This window comes from Halichoeres trimaculatus, unplaced genomic scaffold, assembly GCF_033239565.1.
Source record: "Halichoeres trimaculatus isolate MK-OKI-2021-1 unplaced genomic scaffold, fHalTri1.1 fHalTri1_scaffold_24, whole genome shotgun sequence".
Taxonomy (NCBI): domain Eukaryota; kingdom Metazoa; phylum Chordata; class Actinopteri; order Labriformes; family Labridae; genus Halichoeres; species Halichoeres trimaculatus.
Genome location: NW_027437202.1, coordinates 6,291,794 through 6,307,475, shown reverse-complemented (window position 1 = coordinate 6,307,475; position 15,682 = coordinate 6,291,794). Strand labels below are relative to the sequence as shown.

Here is a 15,682-nt window from a genome sequence, read left to right as displayed (position 1 = left end):
TTAATTTAGAAGCAAGAAAACAAAGCCACAATCTGAATACAAACTTTGTGTCAGGAGATGACAAATGATAATAGCCTTGGTTACAAATGAGTCACTCCACAAAAACATAGCAGCAACACTGCGGGTATTTATCACTCGGCTCAGACGCTCAGTGAAATAGATTGTACTTTTTCAGTTTTTGGAGGAATTCTGAAGAAAGTAAAATGTTTACACACATTAAAAAACATGAAGCTCTGCCACGCTGATGTATGAAGCACACAATGCGTCTGTATGAAAAATTAAAGCTCCTGTGAGGAGTTTTTAAGTGGTTGTGAAACAGACTGAAATTAATACTGATGCCTTTAAGTGACCTACAAAGCCAAACAAGAGCATTTAAAGGAAGTTTGTGTGTTTCTAGGTATTAATTTTTGATGAGGAGAACCACAGCCAGGGGGTAGGTGTCACACAAGGCAATAACAGCACATTAATGATACAGGCTTTTGTAAACATTTGCTCTAAAATGACCAAAAACTTCAAAACACATACTCTAACACGACTCCACTCTCTTGTCCCCGTTGAACCCTTTTCCAAATCCTCCAGTAATTAAATGCTCATGCCTGTCTTTGGTCCAATTTTAACTTCCTACGATGTAATTTTAGTATTAATTATTAATCCATGACCCAGCAATATATCTGTGACGCAGCAAGAAACTCATTCTGCTGCAAGAAATTGATTTTACATCAAGCACAGCCGTTATCTGCCGGGGCAGGCACGTGACTGGTTGTGGCGGGAGTAAGAAGTCGTCCTGCTGACGCAGTATTTCAGGATCGACTGATGAGAGCAAATAGCTGCCATCACTCAGAGTGAGTATCCATAATATGACTCCACAGTATTAAAGAGGCTATACGCTTCTATATATACAAGAAAAACATGCTGATGCCTCACTCATGAGAGACCAATTTGCTGCTCCCTAACTTCCCCGACATTTCCTTAATGTAACTCTGAGGATCTAATGATGAGCCACATTACTTATGCAGTCAAAACATCAGGGATTCTAAACAGGCACACTGTGCAATTACCTCCGCCATGAGAGACGGCTCAGTGAAATCTGAATGCATCAAAGTCTGCAGCCAAATTTAGTCCAACACTCCAGTGCCACGATAAAATGTGTTTGAGAGAATGAATGATTCGGTGAGGGACAAAATAGCTATCTATCACAAGCCCGGCTCTTGAAAATATCTGTCCAATATTGCAAATCTTCAACAGAGTGACTCCAGAGACTTCACTCATCAAAATGTCAGCAACAGACACTAAATATTCAGAGGCGTGCTCGGCACTCTGGAGTATTAAGCTGTTTTCCTTCAGAATGTAAAAATAATGTAAAGCAGCAGCTGCAGCTGCTTTTGTCAAAGCTCTGACAGGTCATTGAAATTCAACATCTGACTCTCCAGCGCCCTGCTAAATTCAAGCTAACCTCTTAGCCTCGCGCTGCATTGGGTTAGCGCTACATTTGCCAGGCAGAAGAGCAGACGGACCTCGCTAGAAGTCAATTACGGTGACATAGAGGGATTGGATGCCACCTTTTCTTTCTTTAAGGAGGGCTGCGCCAGCTCGCCGTCCCAGCTCTCCTGGGACGGAGATAAACAATCACGTCTCAGCCGGGCGGCGATCAGATAGGAAAATGGCTCTGATCACTGGCGGGCAAATAGGTTGAAGCCCCCGCTGATTGGCGCACACACGCAGCCAGGCACGTACACACTGGAGAACAGAGTAAGTGCTGTCATGTGTGGATCCAGTTCTGATGTGCAAAGTGAATTTGATGTGCCCGTTTCTAATTAACCTATTAATCATAGCTCTCATGTACCAGATGTCTGCCCTCCCCTCTCCTGTGGATCTGTGTGTGTGTGTTACACTGCATGGGGGCTGGCTGCATAATTAGGGCTCATCAGCAGGATGAACTCACACTTCAACATGAGGGGGGGTCATGGCATAACACAGCGACACTTCATAGGTGCAAAACAGATCTTAAAATCAACATTAAGGGTTGTTTCCTCTTGTTTTGTTGCTCATCTTATTGGTGCTGACATCAACACAAATAGACAACATTTCCGCGCAAAAAGTTGAAAATGTCCCCATTAAGTCTGGAACAACAACATACACACTTATGAGCTTCAATAAGTGCAGACTTTTCATCCACATTTCTTTTTTTTCTGCGAGACAAAAACGTTGAACGAACTAGCGAAGGATGTTGGGACGCGCAAAGAACCAAGTGAAAGGGTCAGACACAGTAAACCGAAGCTGTTTAGTCCCAAAGGAGCAAACTGTTCTCCTGCTGTGTCTTGTCCAGTCATGCCCATTGTCTCTGGAGCAGCTGCAAGGCAGTGAGACAGCCCGAGGAGAAAGACATGACTGATGACCACAGTTTCCCCCTCTCCTCCACCTGCTGCTCCACAAACCTTCCTTACAGTGCACGTTGAACGCACCAAAAAGAAACGAATGCAAACCATCTGTTGTTTTCCCGCAATTTCACGGTGACGTTCGTCTCTTTCAGGTTTCCTGTTACTGCCAGAATCTCCCAGTAAGACTTTGCAATGAGAATGTCCGATACGGTCGACACTGAAACGATGAAGGTGTCCGAGGCTGCTGACCCGGTGTCCCCACCAAAAGACAACGCAACCAAGTCTGAGATCGCTGACCAGAGCCAAGGCGGCAAAGAGGAACACGGCAGCAACAATAAGAAGGACGTACAGGTAAGGGGCTCTGACATCTGCCTGCTTCTCCTCAGCTCTTCTCATAGAGGTCTAATCAGGTTAGTTATTGGTGTCAGCAGCCGGCTCGAAGTATAGGACACTTGACAGCTCACCAAGCTGTCACTTTCCCTCCAAACTCATCTCCATGAGAATTCAGTAACAGTCAACGTCAAACACAAACTGCCCCGGGGATCTCCTGTCACCTGCGGCATTCAGGATGATTTTAACCCGCCTGCTTCGCCAGGGCCAAATTATTCCTGAGCTGTATAATCTGCACACACTGAAATAATAATGTGAGATTTGAATCTGCCTCGCCTGGGCTCTGAGCACAGTCTGACTCCTCACTCCTGTGGTTGTTGTGGAAAATCGTGAATCTCCGGTATCCTCCATGGGAGACATTAAGCGCTGAATCCACCAGGGACTCAGGGCAGATGAAATCACTTTCAAATAAACTGCTAATTAATTAGGTCTCTGTGTCACTTCAACAAATGCGCTTTGGGACTGCAGGAAATTTGCACTTGGTAATTTGGCTTGAAGCTAAACCTAGTGCTGACTTGTTTGTGCCCACAAAGGAATGGACACTAGAAAGTGAAGAAATGGCCAAATGGTGTGAAATCACATCTAGTGTGGTCACGAAAAACAAAATCCAGGGAAGGAAAAGGATTGTCTCTTTGGCTGCAGCCTGAAAATAGGATTCCAGCCAATCTGGCCTTGTGGGTTGGAGGCAGGCAGAGCGAGGGAGTCAGGCAGGCAGATAATCTGGAGCTCAAATCCTGGCTTATCTACCAACTTCCTGTGTCTCTGTTACCCCGAGGAACAGAATGACACCGGTATGGGGGAGAGAGGAGGAGGAAGGGACGGGTTAAGAGGTTGTTAGAATGAGGGATCAAGGAGAGGAGGAAGGTAAAAGAACATGAGGGACGTGGTGTGGAGGATAAATGTGGGAGGAAAACAGGAAGGGATGCTTAAAGATAGATCAGTAGCTGTTCCAAAAGCTGGCGTTTCGAAGGAATCAAGAGAATTGAAGGAAACGTCATGTTATACTGTAATGCCACCAGTGACCACAGGTGGCACTGTTTCTCTTTTAAAGGCCATATTTTCTCCAAGACAGTCCAGCTGCAGCTGACTCTTTTGGAGGCTCCACTCCTCCATCGTCAGGAGGAAGTGATGTCAGGATAGGAAGTAAAAATTTCAAAACAAAAGTTGCCTTCAAAGTTACGTTGGGTAGACATATCCTTGGTCAACCTGAATTCCTCGATTGTGTTATATCAAGAAAAGAAAATGTATAGAAATGCAAGTCTTCAATCTTAGCTATCTTAGCTTAGCAGATGATAACAGTTTCCCCAAGAAAACTTTGATTCAGGATTTTCTGATATAGTTTTCTAAAGAGCTGAACACACAAAGAAATTTACGTTAGCCTCTCACATGAGATTACTTTTCAATACTTTCAACATGTTACACATCTTCTAATATATTAAAAGGAATATGGAAAAAAAAACGCGCTATCTTGATGCTAACGTATATGGAAAATTGCATTTATATGCTAGCGGTTAGCATAGGATTGATGTAACCGGAATTTCAACCTTCATCAAATAAAAATATCATAGTTAGTCTCTGTAAACAATACTCAAAACTCTACTAATGGACAAATGTTTTCAAACAGGAAATAAAATTAAACTTGCCATAGCCGAAATTATTGTTATTCCCACTTCAAGACACTAGATGGCCTACTTCAGACAAAATTATATAACAAAACCATAATTCAACGTCAGATGACGTGCAATTTTTTTCTTATTTTTATTTATTATATACAGAGATATCCAGACTCGATGATCAATTTCAAATTTATTTAATTGTAAACTCTTTGTTTGCTCAATAAAATGCCCTTTTTCTGTTTTTTGTTCATCTTCACATCCTTACTTCTCTTCCCTCTGACAGTGGAGGGGGTTTCAGAGTGGAGCCTCTAAGAGAGTTGTGTGGAGGTCTGCAGCTGGACCCCTTTCAAGTTTCTAACTTTTCTGACTTTTTAAGAGAGGACAGGCTATGTAGAAACTCCAAACTACAACCAACCTGAGCACAGCTATCCCTCTCTGTTCACATGTCACCTTTAACTGACTTTGCATCCATCCCTGCCTCCTCTAACGTAACTGTGACCTCTACAAATGTAGGCCACATCCAGTTATACTTCCCTATCAACTTAAACGCACCCTAGCGTAATTATCCTGTGGTCAAAGGATTGGCTGCGAGCGCTGAAACACCTGACCTTTCTTGCTTGTAATTCTCAGCAGCAGAAGATGTGAAGCTTGTTCTGTTTGAGGGCAAACGCCTGAAATGTTCTTTGTGGGAGAAACGAGGGAGGTAGGAAATGAGGGTAAGAAACACGGGAGGAGGTGTAGCGCGGGCACAGAAAGGCATTCCAACAGAGGGGAAAGAGGGGGGTTGGATGGAGGGGGACTGGGTGACTTTGCCACCATCTGCCTCCAGCGTTCCAGCTCGTCCTCTGCGGCAGGACAGGTGGCTGGTGGCCGCCCTACTTCTGCTGACTTCAGCCCTTTCCCTCTCCCCCTTTTTCCCATTCCTTTATCTCCTGCCGGCATTGTTCAGTCCCCACCGGCCCCACGCCGCTCAATTAGCTGGTGTAGCGGTGCGCTCACAGTCCCAGCCCTCCACCCCCACTTTACTCCATCCTGTCCTGCTTTCACATCCACATTACCTGATGTAGCAAGAGGGCAGGTCAGCAGCGCTGGAGATGCCTGAACAGCGGTCCATTTCAATTTTTTATAGGTGTTATTTGGCCTGGAGCTCAATGAGGGAGAGGAGGGGTTGTCCTTTGATTTTTAGAGGACAGGTGGGAAGGACAGAGCTGTGTGTGTGTGAGGATGCATGTTGGGATTAGGAAGCAGAGGTCTGGGCTCTGTTACAATTCCAACTGAAATGGCTCCTGCCAGGTCTCCCCCCTCCTCCCCCCTCCTCTATGCATGCTACTGAGAGACCGTCTGTTTATACGTACACAAACACACACACACACACACACACACAGCCACTAGTGCGTGAAGCGCAGAGGCACCGAGCTGTCTCACACACTGTTGGGCATCCGGTCTCTCTCTGCGTTCTGCATCTCACCTCCAGCGCCGGGGTCTGATTCACATGACAGCTAAATGGAGCCGCGAGCGATGCAGAAAAACTGACCCGAATCGCTCGCAGCCAAACGTCTGCCTTTTGTTTTCTGCAGAGTTGTGTGTTTTGGCGTTTGAAAATGGGCTCAACATGCGACCACTTTGGGAGCATATGCTCTGCAAATATTAATGCATGCTCCCAGGAAATGGTACTTCTTTGACTTGCTGCGCGGGGGTTTTATTCCTTTCATTTCGCAGATAAATGCCACAAAATCTCCCTCTGTGCTGCTCAATTCTTCAGTCTAACGACAGACCTAATAACACCAGGATTACAGGAGGTTATTTGTCTTTTTCTGCTGTCTCAGTATGAATTGTTTTGCTCTTTTTGCAGAGCTACTTGCGCACGCATGCACAAAATGTAGGCCAGTCATATTTAATTCAAACTTCTCCACTCTTCCTCTTTTCCCCTGCAAACTTTCTGGTTTGTTTGATTTTTTTTTCCTGTACACTTTTCCTTCCCTCCCTTACCTTTGGACAGCCTGTGAAGTACTCAAAGGTACGGTACGCTCAACATGCATGCCGTGCAAGGATGCTCGAACCTGTGATATGTGCACTGGGATTGTTTGCTTGGATTAAGTTGGAAGTTGTACCTGTGTTTGCCGTCAAGAGATGTTGACATGCAGTTAAATGATGACAGAGTTGATGCTGTAGTAGTGCCTGCTGTCTTGCTGTTGGTTGTACCCTTGATGAACCCTGAATTTATCTAAAAGTCTATTTTAAATCGAGGGTCTTGTGGCAAAAAGCAGCCAAAATGTTTCCTCCAATTTGCTTGCAAGATCCCATCATGCTCGTTGGATGTACTGAAGCTCCTCACTGTCATGATACTGATGTGCAAATGTGTGCATGGTTTTAACTGTGCCCACCTACCTGCACCCCCTTCCGTAGTCCAACACCAGGCTAAAGCTGGTGCGGAGCCTGGCGGTGTGTGAAGAGTCCTTCCCTTGCCCAATCCCTGAGCCTTCAGCAGCACCTCAGGTAACATTCCCTCTGAAACGCCGGAGTTAGCCGGTGCTGAGTTGTCATGTTAGCATGCGAGGTGACTGATAAAGAAGACAGAACGGTCACTTTACTTTCTCTTGAGGAGTTAGCTTGAGAACAAGAGGCTGAACCACATTCAGTGCAACAGTAAGCTTGGCAGTAGAAGAGTCCAGGTGTTAAACTGGCTCTCCTGTAATCTCAAAACATCAAGCAAGACCATAACTAAGAAGTCATGTCATTTTTTCAGCAGTAATTCCACCCTGGAGAATTTTTCTTCCCAAAATATTTGATGATAGCAATTTTAGCACAAAAAAACTCACTCAGCTCATATAAACCCGACCTCATCGCAGTCATCCCATCAAGCCCAGTGTGACGTGGTTTTCTGACTCTGCTGTGTAATTTGTCCAGCTCTAAGCCCACATGCGAAGCGCTGAAGTGCTGACCGGGGATCTGATTTCCATTTCAGCTCATTACAATCGAGCAGGTAGACCTCTGATGCTCGATTAGCAGCCTTCGCCTGACAGCTATGATTAAATACCCGGCCTCGGCTGCCTGATGAAAACATCACATCATCAAAACAGAGCGCGCAGAGCTCCAACAGCGCACCGGACGGCTGTTCGCTAAATCAACTCTTCAGTTTTTTTTATATCTCCAGGCAAAGCCCCCCTCCGATGAAACTTTCTCCATTACATGCTGCTGTGCACCGCTCCTGGCGTGCTTTCACTCACTCACAAACAAACACGCGTATATAAACGCACAGGTGTGTTTTTTCCTTTTTTTCAAGGTGTTTCAGCCAGTCAGCACCGAGCCCTGTAACCAGAGGGCGGTGTTATTCCCACAGCAGTCTCGCATCGTCTGCACTCACACGACGTCCTGTATTACCGCCATCAATCATGTCGGGGAAATTACAATTTCCACACGTCAGCTACAGAGAGCTGCGGAGCGCTCTAATTGAATACTCCTGATATTTCCCTCGCTACTGTTATTGGGGCCCCGGAGTCGAGACTCCTTCCGCGGCGAACTAACCTGGAAGGGAGCGGTAAAGCAATAACGAGTGGGGGGAGAAAAAACAGATGTGTGAAATCCACACATCTCCCATGATGCTTTATTGTTGCCTTCAATGTAAGAGAATAAACAAAGGGATCCATCGGACGTCCGAGGCTTCGCCAAATCCATCCACCCTCACATTGTTCGCCTGGCTGTCAATTCCAATCAATGGCCGATAGTCAGGAGCGCCTGAATACACGCTGTACTTTTATTGTTTCAGACTGACAGCACGCTCATTACATATTCAGGCGACCATCATTTTCACGCTGTTTTCCCTTAATCTCGAAGTAAATGGATGTCAGGAAACAAATGAGGCAGCTCGCAACAGCTGCACATCAACCAGGCGGCTTCCACGTGACGCCGAGGGTGGCATTAAGCAGCAAACATCACCGCTTCTTGCCAGGGAGGAAGAAAAACATGTTTCGCTTTGACACACACACACACTGAAGTCGCTGTCACTTCCACAACACACAAGCCTCGACTCTTTCTCTCCCTCGCAGTCTCGCTCCAGCAATTAGTCAGTCACGTTTCTCATTAGCATATTACATTTCCACATATATCCAGAGCGCGTTGAAACGGCGGAGAGCGCCGAGGCTCATTATCTGGCTCCGCAGCTGTTACAGGGGGATCAAACTCGTGACCTTTTTTGGTCATGAGCTTCTCTTGCCACTCCGAGGTCACCTCTTCTGTCTCTCACTGCTTCATTCATTCATTTCTCACACACACACACATGCACACACACGCTCACAGACAGCCTGATGTTCCAGAGTTGTGTTTAATCCACTTAGGGTGAACTGGCAACCTCCCTCCTCTCTTCAGCTTCCTTTTCAGGCTTTTGTAGGAATGCCTGAAAAGCAAATAAGATCCTGTCTGAGTCGAGTGTGTCTCAGAGTGTGTGTGTGTTTAAGAAGCATTAAGACAGGTCATACTTAGAGGAAGGTAAACACTGCGTCCTGATGTTTTTTGTTGTATTTAAAGCAACAAAATCTGCTGTGGTGTTAAATTTGAGACTTAAATCCATCTTTAAGTTTTAGCCAGTGCTGCAGATAAACCAGGAGAGTTTGTTAAGTGTCGTTCAGCGGCCTCTTTTACCCGTGCTATTCTCTAATTAACCCACAACCTCCGGCAAGATCACAGGAATTAAAACGCTTCGTATTTAATGCCTCTGCTCGAAATTAATGTCTGTTCATCGATCAGAACGTGCCAAGGTCACGTTTAGGACTCGAAGCTTGAGTAAATGCTGAGATTATTCTTCCTCTGGAGGCAGACCTTGGTGTTTGAGGCCCACCTCCTCCAGTTTTGATGAAGCCTTTTTCTCTATGTCCAGGTTTCAAAATAGCTAAGTTAGCAAGACTAGCCTCATATGCTAACCTGTGTCTCAGTTTCCCTCTTTGTTCTGTCCCTTTAACAGGATGGATTTCTCCATAAGCCCTTTGAAAAAGAAGACCGAGCGGCACAGGAGCAGTCGGAGAAAGAGGAAAGCTGCAATAAGGTGGACAAGCCGGAGAAAACGCTGAGAAAAATGCTGTCGAGAGGTGAGAAAATGACACTGTGAAGTGCTCTGTTTAGGACGACTGTGTTGATTTTTAATTATTATTCCACCCGGCGTGCTTTTGAATATATTTTCAGGTATTCTTTTTGCATTTGGTGAGGAGCCTGACTCAAACAGGAGCTGAGATTTCCATTAACACCTCAGCTTCTTTACATCATGAACACCTGCGGCCTCATTTATAAACATTGCTTATCCAAAGAAAAAATAAAAAGGCACAGAAGATGCTCGGCTTTTCCTTTCTAAAAAATTGGAGCTTATATTTAGAAAGTCAGCAGCATCATACATTCACATCTAAAACAGCTGCAGCAGATATAATGGATACCTATGGATAGGGTTTTGGCCGCGCTGAAGGAGAAGCTCTGGATTCCAGCCAAACGCTTTAATGATACTTATCACACAATCCATGTCACTCAGCTAAATTACAGCCCTCTAATAATTATATCCTTTACCATGTCAGCAGATCATCCAGTCCTAAACATTTTTTCTGCCCCGCAGTTTGTCCAAAAGCACTCCTCCATTTTAAACCATATCTCATTATGCGCCGATAATTGGCGTGATTCAGTTAATTGCGACAAGCTCAAGGTGTTAAGCAATTATACCGATTCCCACGGGCGCGTAAAGGTGTCTGCTTCCCTCTGTGGAGCAACACCACTGATGAGGCAGCCTCCAATTATAGAAACCAGACACCCACCAAGAGGGAGGGGGCGGGCTGCAGCGTCCCCTGACTCTCTGATGGGTCCCATCCTTTTGTTAGTGCTCAGGAACATGTTTTTCCAGCATCAACTTTGTCACCCAAGCACTTCTTCATTTCTTAAGTGGCTCAGCTGGCAGCGCTCACTGCTGCTGATGCGAGCTGCCAGATTTTGTTTCTCATATCGGTCACACCAATAACAAGCGCTGAAAAGAGCGATTCCAAAAGGACGTCGCCCTCCAAGAAGTTTCTTTTTCAGATTTTTGGAGTCTGACTTCTCCAATCTGGCTTCACAAAGCAGATGAATGACAGGCTGATTAATCTGAAATATTCATAACTGTGGAAGCACATTAGCATATTAGTGACAGGTTAATGGAAAAGAGAGGCCTGGCTTCACTGAAAAGAAAGATCTCACATGTAAGGGCGTAATAATGAGATGAAAAAAGAGGAAATATTATTCATTGATCACAAAAACTGTGTGTTGTTCAGATTCCAGTCAAGATTACACTGATTCAACTGGAATAGACCTCCATGAGTTCCTCATCAACACACTGAAGGGCAACCCCAGGTACGCAGAAAACACACGTGTTTTTTTTTGAGGCTTTAAGTAATTAAGACTCTACTTTGTCTTTGTTTACACACTTACATTTTTCTGAAATTGTTTCTTCAGGGATCGAATCATGCTGCTGAAGCTGGAACAGGACATCTTGGAATTCATCAGCAATAATGAGTAAGAAATAATCACACAGACCTCATTTTTATCGTTTCATTCGGGTGTTTATCCAAACCAAACACCGTCCCACCTGTTTCAGCATATGTCCCGCTCAAACTTAAGAGAAGGAGAGCGTAATGAGCCAACCCACCTGAAACTTCAGTAAAGTTAAAATATCCCCCAAACTCCAGAGTTCTCTGTGCACAGAAGGGTCTGAGCATCTTTCAGTCGCTCTGTGATTGATGTCGTACCATTAAGATGCTCAGCGCCCCAGCTGTTAGAACCGCCGAACAGTAGGCGGCCATGTTTTTGGAGCGTTGCATCAGTTTTAATTGTGATGATCTGAATGTTGTCACTGGTCACTAACTTTAATCTTTTGGATGCTTTCGCTTTGAATCACTGTACCCATATGGTCATGTTTGTCCTAATTACCGAGGGGTGAATGTTATGCTCAGTTGATCTCCCTCAAAACAGAACAAAGAGCAGATTTAACCTCACTTAGTTCAACAACAACAGATCGTTAACCACATTTCTGCTGATCCTTCCAGAAGCCAAGAGAGAAAGTTCCCACCCATGACCTCCTACCACAGGATGCTGATACACCGAGTGGCGGCCTACTTTGGCATGGACCACAATGTGGACCCCAGTGGAAAATCAGTGGTGATCAACAAAACCACCAACACTAGAATGTGAGTTTTCAGGATCTTCTTCCAAATTTCAACACGCGGCGTTTCGGTTGTTAATTTTTGGCGAATTTGCTGCATTCATAAGCTGTTGCAATCAGTCGACAGATAAGTCTCTTTCCCGCCCTGCTCGTTGGTTAACATATGTTTCTGTCAGCATCTGCGCGAAATTAAGCTGCCACTAAAACTCCTGTGAATTCCCCCCACCGACAGACCCGATCAGAAATTCTCCGAGCACATCAAGGATGACAGGGCGGACGATTTTCAGAAACGCTACATTCTCAAACGTGACAACTCCAGCTTTGATCGCGACGACAGCACGGTAGGTGTTTTTTCTCCTCTCTTCTGCACCAAGCTGTCACTTTCATTCCTGACATGTTGGTAAGAGTGGGACAATCTGGCGTCCCTGACATCGCTGCTAAAGAAGCACATGTGTGTGTGTGCGTGTCCTTGCCAGATCCGAATGCGTTTGAAGGCTGACAAGAGGAGCAAATCGATGGAGGAGCGGGAGGAGGAGTACCAACGAGCCAGAGAAAGGATATTTGCACATGATGTGAGAGCTGTTTGTGTGGGCGGGTGGGGGTGGGGGCCGTGTTGCACAAATCTTTGTGTGGTTTCTATTCATGTGCAAATTCAGTGGATTTCTTGCTACCAATTACCACTGCTGGATTTATGAATTTTTACACAGGGATGCTCCGATTTGGAGCCAAATTCTAAATCTAACCTGTCGATATGAAGCTTTTATTGACATTAAAATCATAAAAAAAAACTCTAACAGTCAAATAAGGTTTAAACAAACTTTTATTTCCCCCCACAGGGAGATCACTTCATCCTAGACAGAAGGTGAGAAATCAAATTAGACTTATCACATGAATCGTGACTTTGCTGCTCCTCTCAGTTTCCTTCAGATAGCCTCCACTTTAAATAATGTTTAATTACTTTAATAGTTTTTCCTGTCAGAGTAATTAGCGTCTGTCACGTTTTAAAATGGTGGATATCTCATTTTGTCCTTTCCTCCTTTCCCTCCAGTGCCCAGGATGAAAACGCATGCATGAGCACCCAACAGAGGCGGCAAATGTTCAGGTAGGTCCAACACACACACACACACACACACTCCCCCCTCTTCCCTCCTTTCCTCCCGTTACACATCATTCAGCTCTTTCAGCGGCCGAAAAACCGCAGGCAGAGAAAACCCTTTGAATCGCCGTCTGCCTTAATCGGCTCGCTCAGGAGCGGGAGTGCTGATCTGAGGATTTGTTTCTGCTGCTCGGGGAAGCTTCTGTTTAATAGGATTTTCTGCCCAGGCTTCCTCGTGTGGGACGGCCTATTCGGACCTCATCTTGCCAATTAAAGCATGAAACCTTATTTTTTTTGTTTCAAATGTCGTCTTTTATTGATCGAGTGCGGAAGAATGCACGAACAGAATGTTTGGCCTTAGAGGATGACTGCAGGCCAGGTTTAAGATGTTGAAATTTGAGTAATCTAAAGTGCATGAAATATGTAAATACGGCGGTATCTCTTTAAAAATACAGTATGTAGGCATCTGCTTTTGTTGGGTGTTTTTCTGGATGAAACCAGCTTTTCCCATTTAATTATACAAACTAATAAGGGTAGGAGTAGGAGAAAACTTTTCTAACTTGGCTTTATCAGGCCGTCAGAGGGCCGGCCAATCAGAGGAAAGGGGGTTTCTGAAGCAGGTAGCCTTAAAGAGACAGCAGCTAAAAAAGACTGTGCAAAGACCAAGTTTAGTTTTTATACTTATTAGGTCTTACTTATCCCAAATAATACAGAGAAATAAAAAATAAAAAGAAAACCCTGACATTTTTCGAATTTCCGTCTTCCGTCTTTCTGGCCAGGTTACGCACCAGCCGGTCAGGCGCTAGCCGTCAAAGCAGCTCCGAAACCGAAACGCTGCCAAGGCACGGCGAGCCTCGGCCCTGGAGCAGCACCGACAGCTCGGACAGCTCCAACCGGCTCGCGCCGCGGCCTGCAATCACCAAGGCCAGCAGCTTCAGCGGCATCTCCCCGGGCCTGGTGCGGGGGGACAGCACGGCTAGCAGCAAGAGCACGGGGCGGCTGTCCAAAACAGGTAAGACCAACCTGAATGTTTTAACATTTCACTTTTAATCACAAAAAAACTTTGAGGTCAGTTTTCTGCAAGATTTAATGAATTGTTTTCCTCTAAGTTTCATCATCTCTTCCTGTGATTGATAGCTCCTACGCTGAACAGGACTAACATTTCACAGGTGAACAGAGGAATTTCTTTCACTTGGAACTGAGCAGACAATTTATTCAGCCAGACACAGGAGAAGAAACTCTGTCACAGCATGTGGAGGAAAGATTCACTAATTAGATGGAGCGCAGGGTAAAACAGGAACAAAAATAGACATTTCTCCGGCTGAGATTCAAGCGAAATCCTCTGGCGGTTACGACACCTGAGGTCTTATCAGAACAGTTGTTTTATGTCACGCTGCGGTCAAAAAGTCTTCGGGCCACCCTGCAGCCGGAAAGCTGTCACAGCTAATCACGGTACAGCAACAAAGCGGAGCAGCAGTCCTCTGAAAACCGGGTGTTGATGATTCTCATGTAACGGAGGTGGGAACTCCCCACTGCAGGTGCTTACACCACTTTATGATACATTTGTAACTTGACTGGCTGAGATTAGATAAAGTGTGTTCTCCAGCGCGGGGTCTTGATCTCCGTGAATGCAGGGGTAGCGCTCCTCAGTTAGCCTCTGCTCTCCATCTGGCGTTTTTCTATTTTTGCCAATCTCCTGCTCATTTCTTTTCTCCCACAGAAAGGCAGCAGGAGCACGAGCAGGCTTCTTGCCTGAGCAGTTTTTTAAGTTGTTTACAAGGCGGGCGGCTGCCCTCACTTTGGGGTTTTGGGGAGTTTAAGTTGAGGAGACAACTCGCCTGTGCTAGTCCCGAGCTAAGCCCTCAAATAACCTTTTCTTCTAAGAGGCTGAACGCCATTTCTACCTCAACAGCAGCTCAAGAAAGTGTTAGTGTTGGAGGAGGAGGTGTCTGATGAGCTGTTTGTTTCCTCAGGTTCAGAATCGTGCAGTAGCGTCGGCTCCTCGTCCAGCTCGCTGTCCCGTCCCCACCTCCCCCTACCACCTTCAGGCTCGTCCTGGTCCAACATCCACAACCCGCCCGTAATCCACCCGCCAACTGACACCAGAGGCCCCGGACACCCTGAGCTCATTAAGAGTGTCCCCTCACAGCCGCCGTCAGCCACAGAAGCAACAAACTACTATGTGTTGCCGCTGGAAGCCTCAGGGATCCCACCTGGCAGCGTTCTGGTTAACCCACACACAGGTAAGACGCCAGAGAGCCTGCTCCCTTCTTCCAAGACCTAATCTTGTTGCATCAAAGTTCATTTCCTCTTAAAAGAAACCCTCCTGTCTTGTAATTTTCTGTTCCCCTTGATGCATATTCATGCTTTGGGTGCAGAAATTACAGACTGGATTGAGGCTACACTCAGTTTGTCCATCAAATTAGTAGTCAGACCAAAGCGTGCTGATCAAAATGCATGGAACAGATGGGAAGAATCTGTAAATATTCATCATCGGCCGAACTCACAGTTGTGCACTTTTGGGCTGCAAACTGAACTTCAAATGCTGCCAAGGTTGTTAATTTCCTGTTGACTCTCCTCTCTCATGGACCATGTTTGGCTGTGTCGCAGACTTCCCTTTTGTGTGATGTTGAATTATTCGTCTCTGTGAAGCCTCATCGCTCTGTTTTTCGTTTTTTTCTCCCTCTTCTGTGAATTTAATTTGACAGGAAAGCCTTTCATCCACCCCGATGGCAGCGCTGTTGTTTATAACCCGGCTGCCCTCGCCCCTGCTGCTGGCAGGAACCCGCAGCAGGGGAAAACCCCTCAGCAGCCCCTCCATGCCCCCACCCAGCAGCCGCAAACCAATCACCTCCACTCGCAGGTCAGTAGGCGGGACTTATCTGTCAGATTCATCCTACATCTCTTCAAATAAACTGTTTCCTAACTTTCTCTTGCATCACTAACTTGTGTTGAACTCTGAATGGTTCGAGCCGTTTAATCGACCGTTTGATAAACTCCTTAAAAAGTTAATGAGTATTAATTTTCTGGTTTAGCA

The 15,682-nt window shown here is 45.6% G+C and overlaps 1 protein-coding gene across 10 annotated transcripts in view; it reads left to right on the top strand.

Moving 5' to 3' along the window:
* Positions 1 to 15,682, top strand: part of LOC141785950 (R3H domain-containing protein 1-like) — a 34,254-nt gene that overhangs the window by 7,668 nt on the left and 10,904 nt on the right. For 8 of the 10 annotated variants that reach the window (XR_012597595.1, XR_012597596.1, XR_012597594.1 and 5 more), the window contains exons 3-16: positions 2,531 to 2,729; positions 6,384 to 6,401; positions 6,791 to 6,880; positions 9,342 to 9,465; positions 10,663 to 10,741; positions 10,844 to 10,903; positions 11,434 to 11,574; positions 11,782 to 11,890; positions 12,026 to 12,121; positions 12,386 to 12,411; positions 12,598 to 12,651; positions 13,425 to 13,657; positions 14,619 to 14,888; positions 15,354 to 15,508. Coding sequence is in view for 7 of the 10 variants with exons in the window: in XM_074664597.1 (XP_074520698.1) it covers positions 2,571 to 2,729; positions 6,384 to 6,401; positions 6,791 to 6,880; positions 9,342 to 9,465; positions 10,663 to 10,741; positions 10,844 to 10,903; positions 11,434 to 11,574; positions 11,782 to 11,890; positions 12,026 to 12,121; positions 12,386 to 12,411; positions 12,598 to 12,651; positions 13,425 to 13,657; positions 14,619 to 14,888; positions 15,354 to 15,508 (1,614 nt within the window). In the remaining 3 variants the exon portion in view is untranslated. The remainder of the gene's footprint in view (positions 1 to 2,530; positions 2,730 to 6,383; positions 6,402 to 6,790; positions 6,881 to 9,341; positions 9,466 to 10,662; positions 10,742 to 10,843; positions 10,904 to 11,433; positions 11,575 to 11,781; positions 11,891 to 12,025; positions 12,122 to 12,385; positions 12,412 to 12,597; positions 12,652 to 13,424; positions 13,658 to 14,618; positions 14,889 to 15,353; positions 15,509 to 15,682) is intronic. The other 2 variants (XM_074664600.1, XM_074664601.1) reach the window with 2 other exon arrangements.